The 19,567-nt window shown below is 37.0% G+C and overlaps 1 protein-coding gene across 2 annotated transcripts in view; it reads left to right on the top strand.

Annotated features, from left to right (window-relative positions):
* The window catches only part of VPS8 (VPS8 subunit of CORVET complex), a 233,285-nt gene that overhangs the window by 182,691 nt on the left and 31,027 nt on the right, over positions 1-19,567 (top strand). For both annotated transcript variants that reach the window (XM_046658305.1, XM_046658304.1), the window contains 2 exons: positions 1,337-1,502; positions 19,271-19,324. In XM_046658305.1, coding sequence (XP_046514261.1) covers positions 1,337-1,502; positions 19,271-19,324 — 220 coding nt within the window. The remainder of the gene's footprint in view (positions 1-1,336; positions 1,503-19,270; positions 19,325-19,567) is intronic.

Raw genomic sequence — 19,567 nt, 5'->3', positions numbered from 1 at the left:
CAGGGTTCACAGGTTTGGAACCTGGGCATAAACCTGTATGCCCCTCATCAAGCCATGCTATGGCAGCATCCCACATACAAAATAGAGGAAGATTGGCACAGATGTTAGCTCAGGGACAATCTGCCTCAAGCAAAAAGAGGAAGATTGACTGTGGATGTTAGCTCAGGTCCAATCTTCCTCACAAAAAAAAAAGAGAATTTGGTTTCAGGCATGTTAAATTTAAGATACCTATTAGACATCCAAAATAGAGTTCTTGAGGGGACAGAAAGATGAGGTTTAGGAGAGAAGTCTGGGCTGAAGGTGTAAATTTGGCAGTCATCAGCAAGTAGGTGGTATCAAAGCAAAGGAATTGGAAGTAATCACTAAAGGATCAAGGGTGGGTATAGGAAGAAGCGTGCAGAAGAAAAAGACTACAGAAGAGAAAAAGAAAGAGTAGATAAGAGAAAGACTGTCGAAGAGAAAAGGATCGACTTCTGAGGTAGTCCCGCATTGCAGGTTGGAGAAGGGAGGAGGAATCAGTTCGGAGGGCTGGGAGTTATACGCAGCGCCTCACTTCTGGGAGGCTCATTTGGTAACTTGGTGTAATCAATAGGGGATTGCTTCATAGGAGTAGTGTAAGAATTTAGCACTGACATTTTTGTAAATGCTTAATCAAATCACAGCTCTGGCCTTGAATTTGATGAGACACACCACTCATGTTAATATCAAGCTGCTTATATAATGATGACTTTCCTCAATTGACTTTTTTCAAGCTGTCTAAAACATTTCATAGTTTGAGAAATGAACAGAAGTTCAAATCATCCCCCAGGTGGTTTGTAGTCAGAGAACTGTGATTCTGTTCCTACTCAAAACTCAAGTATACAAATATACGTCTGGATTTTAAAAAAAGAGAAGACAGCAACAAGTAAACTCCCTTTCTGGTTTCTTAATCTATACAACCAGCAGTGCATTCCAGCTTATTGAAATCTTTATCACTTTATAAATACACTGTTTTTTTTTTTAAATCAATGGCGTTTTAGGTTTTTTTTTTAAGATTTTATTTTTTTATTTTTTGTTTTTCCTTCTTCTCCCCTAAGCCCCCCAGTCATAGTTGTATATTTTAGTTGTGGGTCCTTCTGGTTGTGGCATGTGGGACGTTGCCTCAGCATGGCTTGATGAGCAGTGCTAGGTCCACACCCAGGATCCAAACCAGCAAAACCCTGGGCTGCCAAAGTGGAGCACACGAACTTAACCACTCAGCCACGGGGCCGGCGCCTATAAATACACTCTTAACATAGCTGATGTTTATGGATTTTATGATAATGAAAAGTACAAATTAGTTGCTTTCGTTTTGTAGCTGTGGCCATCTGTATCACTCATTCTGTCTGCAAAACAAAGAGTGCACCATCGAAATTGAGGGGCAGACAAGATGGACATGCTACAAATGCCGCTCAAGTAACAAAGTAGGAAAATTAAGCGAAAATTCATCTGAAATTAAAAAGGGAAGGATAACCCCATCACAGGTAAGACTTGTTTTCGCAGAAAAATGCAGACAGTCTTTTCTTATCAACATCTTTTAGGCCTGGCTTCATGTTTTTTCAGGTCCTATAGGCCTCAACAAATTTACGCTATGGGTATCCAGTGCATGATGTCTTCTGCTCAGTCCCAAGCAGTGTTTGAAGAGTCTCTCCTCTCTGCCTAGGACTGAAAAACAGGGATTTGAGAACAACAGGAGACATTTTCTGCCCTCAAAAAGCTTAAGATCTAGTTGAACAGAGGGGATGTACACACGAGTCTAAGATCCTTTGACAAAGTAAGATGTCAGCAAGTACAAATGCTACAGTACTGATGAATACCTATATGCTGAAGAGTGCCGAGTTCTCACCTTTAAGTAGGGCCGATGGGCAAGGTACATACACGTGTGTGCTGTGTATGGTTTTCTTAGCTGGTAACTGTCTTCAAAGAACTTGGTGCAGTAGTGTTCATTGAGAAATTTTCGTTGCCTTTGGAGTCTGACTAATAGACTAGATATAATTTTTGTTCAATTTGCAGCCTTCTTTTTTTTCATCTTGGGCAGGCAGTGGAGCAGAGTTTGAACTCTACTGCTTAATAGCTTTTGGGAGAATAGAACTTGACAACATGAGGGGCTCAGTGTGGAGGAGGAGCAGTTACTAGGGCTGTGACTTGATCATTGTGCTATTCTCAATCTACTTCCTCTTCAAAGTGACAGGTAGTGTCACGTTTGCTGTTTCCTTCTCCTTTCTCTATGCCACCCCATCCTACAGTCAGCCTTCATGTCACGTAGTAAAAAGTTGGACCGGTTGCTTTTCTCTCTGTTTCATCAGCTTTCAGTGTTATGTTAGAAGCAGACCCAAGAAAAAAAACTTGATTGAGCTTCTCCCAGATAACAGTTTGGAATTTCTACACTCCAGTGGTAGGCATTCATTTATATATCCACCCAATATATAAGGAACAGTGCACCAGGTACTGTGCTTAGTCCTGGGGATGTAATGGTAGACAAGTCGTTTGTCTTGTGGAGTTCACAGTCAATGAAATTGTAAACAGATCTTAAATAAGTGTTCTTAAGTTCATTCTGACACCAAATCGTGGTATCTTTTCCAGCACCAATTCTGACATCAGTTTTGTCAGTTCTTCAGACAACAACAATTCTGAGTGTCCAAAAATTCAATTCTGACACTAACTACCAGGAGTTAGTGTCAGACTCCACAGATTTAAGGATTCATCCCCACAGGACTGCTCTCGCTTCAGACACCAGTCGCAAATGGAGTGCCCAGGTTACCCACACTTCCGTCTGACTTGGCCAATTCAGGGGTCCCCATGACTACCCCCAGTTAGATAATTCACTAGAACAACTCATAGAACTTGAGAACATACTTTATGTTTACCAGTTTATTATAAAGGATACGACTCAGGAATAGCCAAATGGAAGAAATGACCAGGGTGAGTTAGTAGGGGAAGAGGGTGCGTGGAGCATCTATGCCCTCCCCCGGCGTACCGCCTTCCCAGTACTTCAATGTGTTCACCAACCCAGAAGCTCCTTGAACCTCATCGTTTAGGGGGTTTTTATGGAGGTTTCATTATGTAGTGATGGTTGATTAAATCATTGGCCGTTAGTGATTAAACTCAATTTCCAGCCCCTCTCCCCTCCCTAAAGGTGCAGGGGGAGGGGGGCAGGACAGGAGAGGGTAGAACTGAAAGTTCCAACCCTCTAATCGTGGCTTGATCTTCCTGATGACCAGCCACCATCCTGAAGCTATCTAGGGGTCCCCAGACATCAGTCATCTCATTAGCATATAAAAGGCACTCATTGGGGCTGGCCTGGTGGCGGATGGGTTAAGTTCATGTGCTCCGCTTTGGTGTCCCAGGGTTTGCAGATTCGAATCCTGGGCACGGACCTAGTGCCGTTAGTCAAGCCACACTATGGTGAAATCCCACATAAAAATAGAGGAAGATTGGCACAGATGTTAGCTCAGCCACAATCTCCCTCAAGCAAAAAGAGAAAGATTGGCAGCAGATGTTAGCTTAGTGCCAATCTTCCTCACCAAAAAAAAGGCACTCATTACTCAGGAGATTCCAAGAGTTTTAGGAGCTGTGTGACAGGAACCAGGGACAAAGACCAAATATAAATATTTTTATTGTACTGCAGATGAATTGTGCTGTAAGAGCAGATAATGAGTAGACCTAATCTAGACACGGGAGATCATGGAAGGCTTCTTCAAAGTGCCATGTTAGCTGCCTGAGAAGGAAAAAAAGAAGTAAGCTAGACAAACTTTAAGTACAAGGGTAGGCAGGAGAAGGAGTATTCCAGGCAGAGGGAACAATATATAGAACAAACATGTAGCATCTCTGCTGTGAAACAGAAACGAGCATGAAACTAGATGTTAAACATAATTGGATCTAGAGGGTGAGAGCAAGAGTGGTGTGAGATGATGCTAGTGAGGTAAACAAGGACCATCTTAATTATTTTGATGTTTATACTAAAGAAATAGGGAAGACATTGAAGGATTTTAAGGAAGGAATGATCTGATCTGATCCAGAATAGCATTAAAGAACACTGACTGCAGTGCAGGAAGTGAAAGGGAAGAAAGAATGGATGTAGGGAGACCAAGAACATTGAAGTGATTTAGAGGAGAGAAGAGGTGACTTGTACTAGAATGGTAGAAGTTGGGATGGAAAAAAGAGTACATATCTGAGATGTGTTTGAGATGAGCACAAACATCAGAATAACCAGTGGTCCCTGCTTTCCTCACTAACCTCATCTCATACCTCTCTCTTTTGGCCTCTAGATCCAATCATGCTCAACTTCTAGTTTTATACTCTTTTCTGCTTCACAGCAGAAATATTATATTTGAGAGGTAGAATTATCAGGACTTGGTAACAAATAAATTGTTGGATGGGGGAGGTAAGACAGAGGAAGAAGTCAAAGATAGCACCCAACTTTCTAAACAAACCCAATGGATAGCAGTAACATTCACTGAGATAGAAATCAATAAACAATAACAGATTTGGGAATAAGATAGAGAATTCATTATTGGAGTTAGAGATGTCTGCAGGACATACAGGTAAAGATGTTCAGTATGGTTTCCAGATTGAAAATTTTATTAACCAGTCATCCAGAACACTTCCTTGTTTGCATTTAGGGAAGGAAAGACAGATCCTGTGATTTCCAGCATCTTTCCAAGCAGCATCCAAGTGCATATGAGGGGACCTTTACTTAATGTAGATACTCCAGGCATTACATCTTGGGGCACTTCAGCTTTTTTCCTCTTTCAGTTTTATCCTATTCATAAACAGTTTGTGATTACATGCATGTTTTTATATGGATTTTACCAGTTAGATTTTTTTTCTTTCTTCCTAAATAATACCCAGAAGCTAAAACAGACTTTTTTTTCCTTTTTCTAAAATACAATTCTGTATTATGTATATATAATTATGTGTTTTTATACATAATTTACAAACAGTAAAATTCACTTTCTGTGAATTTTGACAATCCTCTACAATCAAGATATAAGGCAGTATTATCACCACCTTCAAAAGTCCCCCTTAGCTCTTTCTAGTCAACTTCTCCCCCTACCTTCAACCTCTGGCAACCACTCATCCATTTTGAGTTAATTTTTAATAGGATGCAAGATAGGATTGAGGTTCATTCTTTTGCATGTGAATTTCCATTGAATTGCTTTTGTACTTTAGTCAGAAATCAATTGACTGTGTATTTGTGGGTCTATTTCTAGACTTTCTATTCTATTCCATTGTATATATCTATCCTTCCTTCAGTTCTGTAGCTTTATGGTAAATCTGGATATCAGGTAGTATGTATCTTCCAACTTTGTTCTTCTTTCTAATATTTGGCTATTCTATATCCTTTGTTTCTCCAGATAAATTTTAAAAACCAACTTGTCAGTTTCTACAAACTATTATACTAGGATTTTATTGGGATTGTGTTGAATCTATAGATCAATTTGGGGAGAGTTGACATCTTAACAATACTGAGTCTTCCAATCTAAGAAGATGGTATATATCCCAATTTATTTAGCTCTTCTTTGATTTATTTCATCAGTGTTTTGTAGTTTTTGGCATATAAATCTTGTACATATCTTGTAAGATTTATTTCTGAGTATTTAATGATGATGCTTTTGTTGTTTTATATTTCAATTTCTAATTGGTCATTGCTAGAATATAGAAATACAATTTATTTTTGTATATTGACTTTGTATCCAGTGACCACTGACCTTACTAAGCTTACTTATTAGCACTAGGACTTTTTTGTAGACTCTTTGATATTTTCTACATAGATAATCATAACATATGCAAGTAAAGACTATTTTATTTCTTCCATTCCAATAATTTGCCTTTTATTTCTTTTTCTCGCCTTATTGCATTGGCCTTCAGTGCAGTGTTGAATAGGAATGGAGAGAATAGACATTCTTATGTTGTTACTGATCTTAGGGGGAAAGAGTTCAGTTTTTCATCATTAAGTATAATGTTAACTGTAGGCTTTTTATGTGTAACCTTTATAATACCATGTTTAGGAAGTTCCCTTTTATCCCATGTTTTGCTGAGAATTTTTTCATCAATGAGTATTGAATTTTGAAGCCATTTCTCCTACCTTGGTTGTCCTGTTCCCACATCCCCACACCTCATACAGTGAAGAAAGACAATCTGTTTCATTGGCTTTCCTCCTGCCTTCTCTCAGAGCATCTAGAAAAGGGAAATTGTTTTGAAATTGGATCTGCATCTCAAAGGCAGCTTTATTTCTGAGGCCATCCCATTCTGCAGCGCAGGTGAGATGACTCAATCTTTTTATTGTTTAAGAAACTCCAGTAAGATTATTGATCAGATCCTCTTGAAAATCTCTGTTTGATGCATCCTAATAATATTGTACAAGCTAGACTGAGAGCTATTCTGGATTTCTTAAATTTTCCTCTAGCTGTCTGTCTCCCTTGATTTTCTTACATAAAGTATTGTGAAAAGATCTGGTGGGCTGGTAACATAAGAAGGAAAGAGGAAATGAAATTTATCAAATATATGTTTTAGATGTGTGTATGCCAGTCTTTACCACAACTTTATGAGGGTGATATATTCCCTGTTTGCTGAAGTAACTGCATGTAGCTCAGAGAGGGAGGGCCAATATTTGAACTGAAATTTGTAGGATCATCATCACCCCCATTTTAGCATTCTGGCTTATTGAAACCTGGTAAAACTGATTTTTCAATTACGTTCATACCACATTGGCTGTGCTAATTAAGATTTCTTACCATGCATGAGCCACTCACATTTTTAATTATAAGAAAATTTAAAATGAAAATACTAATTCTGTATATGATGGCTTTTTTTTTTTTAAGGTTGGTACCTGAGCTAACATCTGTTGCCAATCTTCTTTTTTTTTTCCCCCTTCTTCTCCTCCCCAAAGCCCCCCGGTACATAGCTGTATATTCTAGTTGTGAGTGCCTCTGGTTGTGCTATGTGGGATGCTGCCTCAGTATGACTAGATGAGCAGTGCCATGTCTGCGCCCGGGATCCAAACCTGCAAAACCCCAGGCTGCCGAAGAGGAGCACGTGAACTTAACCACTCAGCCATGGGGCTGGCCCCTGTGATGGCTTTTATTAAACTTCATTTCACAAAAGTTCTACTTTGCTCTCTTAATTTCCTTCGAAAATCCATTGGCCCTGGTTATTAAGTTCCTAGCCAGTGTACGGAGGGTAACAGAGGTGAGGGCCCCAGTGACTCTGAAATCAAGCTGGGACAGCCAGTTAGCTTCTACCTGCTGCTGTCTACCCCAGAAGGTACGGAATGCATTTGAAGCTTCCCACTGCCTTTCTAACATGATCCTTCTATCAAATAGCTTTTTGTTTCATTCTTTTCCGAGACCTGTGATGATTCACTTTTACTTCTTCAATTTCTGACTCCAACTCAACAGGATACAACAGTTGTCCTCAAAACTGTGGTTTTGGTGGATAAAGTCTTTCTTCTTGTTGCTCCTTATCTCATTTCTGTTTTTCACAATTGGCCAATATATATAACCAATAACTCTGACGTAGTGGTTACCTCCCAACAGGTTTGCACAGACGTGATGGGAGTTATTCCCTCAGGAAGTCTGCTTTCCTCTGGAATAAGCACTTTCATTCTTTATAAGCAGGAAAAATGACTCAAATTTCTTTCTTTTCTTATCTCCTCTCCCTCTCTCAGGCTTACAACAGCTCAATCTAGAATGTTTAGGTCCACAGACTAGACCTTGCGAGTCTGTCTGATTCTCTGTTTTGCTTTACATATTACTCACAGATGAAATACATTGGAGAACCTAATTTCAATTGAAGTACTCATCGTTCTATTATATTTTCTCAACGAATATTATTCCAATATAATATAATAATTTGTTTCATCTTTGCTTTATTGAATTTATGGTAGTAAGTAGTCATCTTCGTTGGTACTGATTAGCATTAGAAGAAATTAACTTGCTATTCATTTTAAAAATAATAATTGTTGCTCATTGGGCAACATGATATAAATTCAAAGAAACGTAATTGAAGATTTACTAGATATTAGTTTTAACAATATTATTAACAGTGCTTAGAATTCTTGATAGCTGGTAATAAGTAATGTAATAGAAACATTCAAGTTGTTATTCCTTTTAAAACTTCAAAAAACAAGAGCATTTAGAGACTCATCAGAAAGTTTTATGATGTAGTGCTCAATATCTTTTCTGATTTGAATGAATCATCCTTTTTCAGTAGAGAGCCAGGTTCGTAGGTCAAATGTCAGATTTTTTGTTTTTTCAATAAGAGGTAAATATCTGAGGAAGAAGGGGACTGGAAATAAACATACAGCTGCCTATTCATTCTTTAATAATCACAAGGAGAGAATTAAGTGAAATAAGCTGATATTTTCCTTGGTACTTGGAGTTGGTTTTATTTCTTGGTTTTTAGAGTTGTCTAAGAAAATGTTCTGTCTTTGGGGGTAAATTCATAAATAATGTCAGAGGGAAGTATTTACAACTTCCAAGAAATTATTCAGTAAATGACATTTATTTATGTGCACTCGTCATAATTTTTTGTTAACCATTGTACATTGCTTATTTATTTTGGATTCCCACTATAAATTGGAGATTTGGTTTACATGCTGTTTAATGAAACAGGAACACTGGTATTAATGCGCATTTTCATTTGTCCATTTTTAAAGAGTATTAGATCCCTGGTATAAATATGTTAGATTCAAACTAAATGCTAAAAAATGAGATTTCACTTTTTGATGACAGCAGCATTTCTCAGAAGAATATCTTCTAAATTAAACTTACAAATTAAATGAATATTAATACATCTCAGAAGTGCAGAGAGATGATAAATGATCCCAATATAAATGAATCTTTTTGAGGAGACTTTTGTCCATTTTTCAGTATCTTGTTATAACACTCTGGTATTAAGTGATTCGTTACTTCACCCAATATTTAATGTATGTCTACGTTGGACCAAACACTATTCTTGGTACTAAGTAGACATTAGTGAACAAAAAAAATAGTTCCCAGCGTCATATAGCTTACCATCTAGTAAAAGAGCTAGACAATAATTAAGTAAACAAACAATGTATCAAATATGTAGTTTCAAATTGTGATAGGTGTCTAAGTGCTGTGAGGGGAGAACAGACTGTTATGGGAAGAATAACATGAGGGGAACCTCCTCTGGACTGTGTGGTCGGGGATATCTATCTGCAGAGATGGTGTTTAAGCTAAGATCTGAAGGGTGAGAAGCTACCAGCCATGGGAACAACATTCCAAGCAAGAGAAAACAACAGGCGCAAAGGAGCTTGAGGGGGGAATGACTTGTTCAAGGAACTGAAAAAAGGTCAGTGGCTGGAACATGATGACTAAAGGGGAACATGGCGAGGAATGAGGTTGAAGAGGCAGGCAGGGGCAGATCCTGAGTAGCCTGGAAGACTCTGGTAAAGAGTTTAGTTTTTATTCTTAAAGTAAGAATAGGAGGGGTTTAAAACAAGGGGACTGACATGATCCATTGATTGTGATTGTGGAAAATGGATAGACACCTGCATGTCTGTTACCAGCCCAGCGTTCACCTCTTTTGCCAGAGCAGTTAAACAGTCAGATTCTTGAAGTTCTGTAAATTTGTGCAGTTCCCTTTGATCCAGAAAAAGCTTGTGTCCAAGAAACCAAGACATGACAATAGTACCAAGAAAGTGTCTCCAGTCTTTACGTAGAACTAAAGCTTTGATGGAAATGTGGGCAACAGACGTAAAAAAATTCTGTGGTCCAATTAAATGGGAAAAAATGTTCAACTTTACCAGTGATCAAAGAAATGCAGGTTAAAACAGCTTATGACACCTTTTTCCTTTTTTACTTATTAAACTGGCAAATTTTTCTAAATACATACTAAACTGGCATACATCAAAAAAATACGTATGCATTTACATTGATAAGAATGTGAGGAGACAGACACTTTTATGCACTGCTAGCGGGAATGCATATTTGTACAAATCCACAATCCCTTCTCCAAGTCCCTTTGGCCAGATGTTTCAGAATTCATATTTTTTTTTATTTTAGAAAGGTAATACAGGTGCTTCCATTTCTGACAGGATGCATTTGGAGTGTCCTGGGGGAGAAAATGGACAAAATAAATAAAACAATGCTTCTCAAGACATTGGACCTCAAGCAGTGGAGGAGAGTGACCCCTGAGAGACAAGAAACATATTATGTAAACCCTAGGATTGCCCCCAAATTACTGTCTGGAGAAAGTTTTCTAGCTATGATGTGGGGAAGGGGAACCAAGACAGAGCTCATCAGTCTCTTTGAGTTGAGGAGACGGAGCTGGGAGTCCAGGGAAAGCAACGTGGCTAGAGTTCACAGGACAGAGTATTGGACAGGATAGAGCTGCACAGAGAGAGAGAGCCCCCCAAAGATCTCAGAAGGCAACTTTGAGTATTAAGTTGACTAATGACCCACTCAGGTATGTGAAGGCACTACTCAAGGTCAGAAAAAGAACCACCCAAAAGGATTAGTGGAGCACTGTCCCACATTAACATAGAGCCAGGATTAATGCCAGCCTGGAAAGCTTCATAATTCACAGGGCAGCACTGAGAGTACTAAATACAGTCTTGACCTCAGTTCTGGGGGAAAGGTTAACCCTAGACTAACTGCTGCTTTGATCCCACATAACAAAACTTAAAAAAGCAAAACCTGAGGCCAGCCTGGTGGTATAGTGGTTAAGTTAGCACACTCTGCTTCAGTGGCCCAGGGTTTGCAGGTTCACATCCCAAGCTCAGACCTACACGACACTCATTGGGCCATGCTGTGGCAGCCTCCCACATACAAAATAGAGGAAGATGAGCACAGATGTTAGTTCAGGGCCAATCTTCCTAAGCAAAAAGAGGAAGATTGGTAACAGATGTTAGCTCAGGGCTAATCTTCCTCACAAAAAAATAAAAGTAAAACCTAACAAGATCAAATTATTTCCAAGTATTTTAATCACATCCAAGAACAAAGCTTAAGAATATGTTAAGGATTACAAAAATCTCTAACCCAACAAGGTTAAATTCATAATATCTGGTATTTAATCAAAAATTACTAGGCATGCAAGAAAGCAGGAAAATACAAGTCATAAAGAAGAAGGAAAAAAATCAGCTATGTGACTTCTGGAATAGTCAAAACTGTGGAGACAGTAAAAAGATCAGTGGTTGCCAGGGGCTGGGAGTGGGAATGAATAAACAGAACACAGGATTTTTAGGGCAGTGAAAGTACTCTGTATGATACTACAATGGTGGATATATGTCTTTATACATATGTCCACTCTCAGAATGTGCAGTGCCAAGAGTGAACCCTAATGTAAATGATGGACTTTGGGTGGTAATGATGTGTTAATGTAACATGTCATCAATTGTAAGAAATAGACCACACTAGTGGAAGATGTTAATAATAGTGGAGGTTGTGCATGCATGGGAGCACGTGATATATGCAACATCTCTGTACCTTCATCTCAGTTTTGCTGTGAACCTAAAACTGCTATAAAGAAAATAGCCTTTTAAAAAAAAATCAGTCCATTAAAATAGACTCAGAAATGGCACAGATGATAAAGTTAGTAGACAAAAACATTAAAACAGTTATTATAATTGTATTATGTTCAAGAATCTAGGGGAAAGATTGAACACATTCAATAGAGATATGAAAGTTATAAAGAGCCAATAGAATGTCTAGAAATTAAAATTACAGTGTCTGAGATGAAGAACACACTGGATGGGAGTAACAGCATAATGGACATCACAGAAGAAACGTCTAGCAAACTTGAGTAATAGAAACTAGCCCAAATCAAACACAGAGAGGAAAGACTGAAAAGAAATGAATAAAGCATCACTGAACTATGGAACAACTTCAAGTAGCAAAATATACGTGTAATTGCAGCCCTGGAAGAAGTAGAGGTGGGGATAGTACAGAAAAAATATTTGAAGAAATGTAATCAGAGTTCCAGTAATGGCAGAGGAGCCTGTACTGGACAACCCATCTGCCAATAGCAGTTATAAGCTCTAGACAGAATTTGAAAAAACAGCATTTAGAGAGCAACCAGAAGCAGGCAGAAACTATAGGGAACACAAACCTTGAAAGAAGGGAAGCAAATTAGGGGAACTCTACATTTAACCAGCTTTTCCCTTAGGGCACTTCCCAGTTTTCCTTGGAGTACTGAGGGAAAAGAGCTTAAACAGACAGTAGCGTTCTTAGTGGGATAAAGAAACAGAGGTCAAAGTTCAAGACTACCAAAGCAGCTAGCTGTAAATGAGGGGGGAAATCTCAGAAAGAAGGGTACCAGGGAGGAGGGAGCCCCAAATTCTTTTTATATGTTTCTAAATTGCACATACTCAGACAAAGCTCCAAGAAACTGAGCAGAAGGTAGCATCAGGAGGACCAAAGAACTGAGCAGAGATTTCAGCAGCTGCATAGTGTTGAGTTTTGAGTGCCAAGTTAGAGGGATTGATAAACACCTCGGGTTTTTATTGAAACTGCAGAAGGACTGTACTTTAGGACTAATAGCTGCCCCAAGACTAAGGGCAAAAGCAAAATAAATCTCTCTAGTAAAGCCAAAGCCCAAATAGGGTCAATAGGAAGAAGGAAAATGTAACCTGAAATCAAGAGAAAAAGCATCAATAGAAGCGGACCTATGGATCACCCAGATGTTGGAATTGGCAGTCAAGGGCTTTAAAATAGAAATTATAAATATGTTAACAATTCAGAGGAAAACATCAACAGAATTATTGAACACATGGGGAACTCTCAGGAGATAAATAGAAACTATAAAATGAAACCAAGTATAAATTCCAGAGCTAACAAACATCTAAAATTAAAATTTCATTAGATATCAATAGCGTTTTTAACACCGAGACAAGTGTTATCAGTAAATTTGAAGACAGTTCAATAGAAATAATCATAACTGAAGCACAGAAACTAAAAGGATTGAAAATAAGTGAAGAAAGCTCTCAGTGACCTATGAAACAGTATCAAGAAGTCCAGCATATATATCAGTGGAGTTCCAGATAGTGAGGAGAGAGAGACCAGTGGTCGGGGGGTGACCTAACAACGTCTAAAATTTTCCCATATTTGGTGAAAAAACACCAACTCATGTGTCCAAAAAGCTCAGCAAACCACTAGCAGGTCAAATACAAAAAAAACCACACTCAGACACATCATAGTCGTAGACCAACTGCTGAAACCAAAGATAAAGAGGAAATGCTTAAAAGCAACCAAAGACAAGACAATAACAAGAATGATGGCTGACTTCTCATTAAAAAAAAGGAAGCCAGAAGACGATAAAATGTTATTTTCAAAGTGCTAAAAGAAAGGTAATACGGCACATATATTGTGTAAAATTCCCGGTGGGGTTAGGGCATTATCCCAACATCAAATGCTTACGTGGGATAAATAAAGACTGTAAATGGCCTTCAGGTTTTGCTGTCAGATGACTTTGGGTGCCTAAGTTTTTAAAAAGAAATCCTGTTGGGTTCAGAACATTTTGGATTTCAGAATTATAGGAAAAGGGTTTGTGGATCCATCTTACTAGTCAGGAGAAAAATTGGCAACATGTTATTTTTTAATAATAAAAAAAATTGAAAACAGCCTAAATGTCCCAATAGCCTCCCAAAAGTTGATTAAATTAGTGACAGTCTATCTGTACAATGAATGTACTGCTTACTAGCCGTGAAAAATCATATTGTGGGAGAATATTGATGTGGTAAAATAAACATTCTCAACACGTAACGTGAAAGATCACAACACAGTGTGATTCCAAATGTTAGTAGTTATTGCTGTGTGGTTAGATTCTGATTTTTATTTACTTTGTTTTGCTCTTTTGTATTCTCTAAATTTCCATTAGTGAAAATGTATTCCTTTGTAATCTGAAAAATCAAGGCTTGTTTGAAAGAAAAAAAAGCAAGGTGGTAAGGAAGGTCTTACTGTTGCTATTAAAGTGTGGATCAGATTGCTTCTCTAAATCAGGGATCATTTTATTAACAAAGATCACAAAAGTTCAGCATTACTAAGGCCATAGCTTAATATACTATCCATACCCCCAGATCTAGTGTCTGCACATCTGGATTTAAAGTATCTCTCTTAAACTGCATTGCCTGAGGCATTTCCAGAAGGAATCCTGTTAAATGAAAAGTAAGACCTTTATGAGCGGTGCTGAAGCATTTCTCTTGCCACTTCAAACACTCTCTGACTTAATCTCCAGAGAACAGCTTTCTCAGATAAATTGTCCAGCACCACATCTAGTTCTTGGCTTGTTTTAAAAAGTCTGCAGGTTCTTTCATGAGGTCGTTTTTTTTTTTTTAAGCTTAAATATCTACTTTGCTTTGAAAATCTATTTTCTCCCTTTTCAAAACGAGCATACCAGAAGTTAAAATTGGATCACATTTAGCAAACTACATCATACGTCTGGAGTGAATTCCAGAGTATTAATGTCATGGTATGCTAGAGCAAAGACTGTCAAGTCTAATTTTTGCAGACCTGCTGAAAACGAAAAGACAGTCTGGACAGCCGGGAGTTTTGATCCCTGAGCTGAGGTATGTTTTCCAAAGTTATTCTGAAAGTCAGAGAGGAAAGACAGAAAAGCCTCAGTATGGTCCTATTTGAAGAGCTTGATGTCACAGTGTCTTTATCATCTATACTGTAGGCTCTTAGGATTAGACTGTTAGAACTGTAAGAGTCTGGAGAACGTGGGCCCTATTGCTTACCCAGTACTTAGACCTCTTGTGTCATTCTAGAGAGATTGAATCTAGTATCTATTGAACTACTTGTAATGACCTTATTCTTCCATGTAAATTTATAAGTTGATGTTCTGATTTCATGGTTAGTTTCTGTGTACTTAACATTTGCCAGAATTCACTACTGAAACCATGTGGACCTGGAGTTTTCTTGGTGGGAAGATTTGATAAATTCAATTTCTTTAACAAATACAGGGCTATTCATATTTTCTGTTTCATCTTGGGTCCATTTTTGTAAGTTGTTTTTTAAGGAGTGTGCCCTTTTCATTTAATTTGTCAAATTTATTGGCATAAAATTGTTTGTAATAGGCTCTTATCATCTTTTAAATGTCTGCAGATAATGTGGCATGTAGTAATAGATCCTCTTTCAATGCTGATGTTGGTGGTTTATATTCTCTTTAACTTGATCAATCTAAATAGCAGTTTATCCATTTCATTGATACTTTCAAAGAATCAACTTTTGTCTTTAATTTTCTCTATTATTTTATTTGATTTCTATTACATTGATTTCTGCTCATTATTTCTTTCCTTCTACTTAGTTTGGTTTTACTTTGATCTTTTTCTAGCTTCTTAACTTTGAAGCTTAGGTCCTTCATTTTAAACCTTTCTTATTTTCTAACATAGCGTAAAACGCTATAACTCTCTTCCTCTAAGCACTGTTTTAGCTGCATCCTGCACATTTCTTTAAATGCTTTATTGAGTTAGAATTGATGTAAAATAAATTGTACATATATAAAGTGTATGAATTTGTATCCATCAATCTGTCACCACAATCAAGATACGGACTGTACCCATCACCACCAAAAATTTACTCAGTTGCTCCCTTCTGCTCTCTGGACACTGCTGATTGGCTTTCTGTCACAATAAATAAATTTACATTTTGTAGAATTTTAGATAAATGGAACCATAGGTGTGTATACTTTTTTGGTCTTGCTGCTTTCATTCAACATGATTATTTGAGATTCGTCCATTTTGTTGTATCAAAAGTTCATTTCCTCTTACTTCTGTGTAGTGTTTCATTTTATGGATATACCATAATTTGCTTATTATTTCACCTGTTGATAGACATTTGGATCTTTCTAGTTTCTTGCTATTACAGATAAAACTGTTATGAAGATTTGTGTACAAGTCTTGGTATAGACATATACTTTCATTTCTCTTGGGTAAATACCTTTGGAATGGAATGGCTGGCTCATATGGCAAATGTATGTTTATCATCTTAAGAAACTGCCACACTGCTTTCCAAAGTGGTTGTACCATTTTGCTCTCCTACCAGCAGTATATACGGGTTCCAGTTCCTCCACATCCTTGGTATAGCTGGTCTTTTTAGTTTTGGCTATTCTAATAGGTGTGTGTCTCATTGTTTTTAATTTGCATTTTGTGAATGACTAATAATGTTGAGCATCTTTTCGAGTGCTTATTGGCCATCTGTATATCTTTGAAGAAATGTCTATTCAAGTCCTTTGCTCATTTTTTAAGTGGGTGGTTTATTTTTTTGTTGTTGAGTTTTAAGAGTTCTCTGTATATACTGGATATTAATCTCTTATTAGATATGTCATTTGCAAATATTTTCTTCCATTCTGTGAGTTGCCTTTTTACTCTATCTGTAGTATCCTTTGGTGTACGAAAGTTGTTAATTTTGATGAAGTCCAATTTGTCTATTGTTTGTTGTTGTTGTTGCTTGTATAACTTTAGTGTCATATCCAAGAAATCATTGCTAAATTAAATGTCATGAAACTTTTCCCATATGTTTTCTTCTAAGAGTTTTGTAGTTTTAGCTCTTAGATTTTAGGTCTTTGATCCATTTTGAGTTAGTTTTTGTATATTGTGTAAGGTAAAGGTCCAACTTTGTTCTTTTGTATATTGATATCCGGTTTTCCCAGCACTATTTGTTGAAAAAACTACCCTTTCCACATTGAATCGTCTTGAAATCCTTGTCAAAAATCACTTGACCGTATGTATGATATATATATGAGGATTTATTTCTTGTCTCTGTATTCTTTTCCATTTGTCTATGTTTGTCTTTATGCCAATAGCACACTGTTTTGATTATCGTAGCTTTATAGTAAGTTTAGATACTAGAAAGTATGAGACCTCCAATTTTGATCTTTTTTTGATTGATTTGGCTACTCACAGTCCCTTGAGGTTTCATATGAATTTTAGGATGGATTTTTCTATTTCTGCAGAAAATGCCACTGGGATTTTGATAAGGATTGCATTGAATCTATAGATTGCTTTGGGTAGTATGGACATCTTAACCATATTAAGTGTTCTAATCCAGAAACACAGGATGTTTTACTTTTTATCTTTGTCTTCAATTTCTTTCAGCAATGTTTTATAGTTTTCAGTGTACAAGTCTTTTGCTTCCTTGGTCAAGTTTATTCCTAAGAATGTTGCTCTATTTGATGCTGTGGTAAATGGAATTATTTTCTTAGTTTCCTTTTTGGATTGTTCATTTTTAGTGTGTAGAAATGCAACTGATTTTTGTGTGTTGATTTTGTATCCTGCTACTTTGCTTAGTTCATTAGTTCTAACAGTTATTTTTGTAGAATCTTTAAAGTTTTCTACATGAGAGATCATATCATCTGCAAACAGAGATAATTTTACTTTTTCCTTTCCAGTTTGAATGCCTTTTATTTCTTTTTCTTGCCTAATTTCTCTGGCTAGAACTTCCAATACTATGTTGAAGAGAAGTGGTGAAGACAGTCATTCTTGTCTTGTTTCTGATCTTAGAGGAAAAGCTTTCAGTCTTTCACCGCAGAGTATGGTGTTGCTGTGGGTTTTTTATATATGGCCTTTATTATATTGAAATAGTTTCTTTCTAATCCTAGTTTGAATGTTTTTATCATGAAAAGATTTTTCCACATCAAATAACATGATCATGTAGTTTTTTTCCTTAATTCTGTTAATGTGGCGTATCCTGTTTATTGGTTTGTGAATGTTGAACCATCCTTGATATAAATCCCACGTGCTCTTAGTGTATGATCCTTTTAATGTGCTGTTGAATTTGGTTTGCTAGTATTTTGCTGAGGATCTTTCCATCTGTGTTCGTCAGGGACATTGGTCTGTAATTTTCTTTCCTTGTAGTATCCTTATCTGGCTTTGCTATCAGGATAATGCTGACCTCCTAAAATGAGTTTGGAAGTGTTCCCTCTTCTTCAGTTTTTTGGAAGAATTTGAAGATTGGTGTTAATTTTTCTTTAAATGTTTGGTAGAATTCTCTGATGAAACTATCTGGTCCTAGGCTTTTCTTTGTTGGGAGGTTTTTGATTACTAATTCAACCTGCTTACTAGTTCTTGGCCTATTCAGATTTTCTCTTTCTTCATGATTCAGCCTTGGTAGGTTGTGTGCTTGTAGGATCTAATTTCCTTTCAATTTCTTCCTTGATCCTAAGTTTCTATATATTTGGGAAATTTTCCAGAGATCTTTCTGTTATTGATTTCTAATTCTGTTCTTATCAGAGAACCTTCTTTGTATGACATGAATCCTTTTAAGTTTATTGATAATCATTTTCTTGATAGAAAATAGTCTGTGTTGGTAAATGGTCCATGTGCACTTGAAAAGAATATGTATTCCCTTTTTTGGGGTGAAGTCTTCTGTAAATGTCCACCCGCTCAAGTTAGTTGATTGCATAGTGTAAGTCTTCTATATCCTTTTTAATTATTTGTCTACTTGTTCTCTCATATATCGAGAGAAAGGTATGGAAATCTCGGACTATAAAAGCTATTTCTCCTTTCAGTTCCATCAATTTTTGTTTTATGTACTTAGAAGTTATTAGAAGCATAGACCTTTAGGATTGTTATGTCCTCCTGATGAATTGACACCTTTATTATTATGAAATGATCTTCTTTATCCCTGGTAATAGTCTTTGCTCTGAAATCAAGTGCTATCATGGTGTATCTTTCTCATCCTTTTGCTTTTAACCTATTTGTGCCTTTATATTTAAAATAAGTTTCTTGCAGGCAACATGTAGTTGGGTCTTGCTCTTTTACTAATCTGGCAATCTCTCTTAACCCTTCAAATATTTCAAGATATTCCTGTACCATCAATCTTCTCTTCCTTGAGCTAAACATACTTTTATTATAGTTTGGGCTGATACTTTTTATAAATCTTTCACTATGATTATCAAATTCTTTTGTGCATGTTTTGCTTAAAAGGGATATTATATCACAAAGGATACTTTGAGTTGGCCCCTGTAAGAAACGCTGACTGTTGTGTATTGTGTCAGTTGATTAACATTGTCAACAAAGATCTATGTCTATTTGGTTCCTCACCATTTGGTTAAAACCAGCCTGGACCATCTGTTCCACTTTTCTTACCCCAATCATATTTTTATGTTGGCCAACTACTGACGTTTTGATCTCCAGAAAAATTTCAAAGGGACTTAACAAAAAAAATCTATTTATCATTCCTCTGTTTTATCTCAGTTCCACCAATTCTAGTTGAATTATTTTGAATGTGGGTCAAATAAAACTAGGCTATAACTAAAAGGGTATTAAAATGTTTGCCTTTTTTCCCAGGTAAAAATGTCTCCATCCTGTCATCCATCCAAAAGTGATCCTGCTGTTAAGAAGGTGAGTGCGTTTTAAAAGCAAAAATCCAGCTTCCTCCTTCAGTGTGTTTATTCTCCCGTGTTGAACAATTTTCTCAAAATGAAAATGATTTTTAATCATCTTAACACTGTCAAATGTTATTTCTAATTGGGTGCCTTAATGATGTGTCTCTAGACTCCCTGGCTCTTCCAGAGAAGCCAAATGTGGATTTGGGCCTAGCATCCGTCTCCTGGCAACTAGGAACTTTCATTTTTCTAGAATTCC

The sequence above is a fragment of the Equus quagga genome, chromosome 4 (genome assembly GCF_021613505.1).
Source record: "Equus quagga isolate Etosha38 chromosome 4, UCLA_HA_Equagga_1.0, whole genome shotgun sequence".
Lineage (NCBI taxonomy): Eukaryota > Metazoa > Chordata > Mammalia > Perissodactyla > Equidae > Equus > Equus quagga.
The sequence above is the reverse complement of the archived record's forward strand: the minus strand, read 5'-3'. Positions and strand labels throughout refer to the sequence as shown.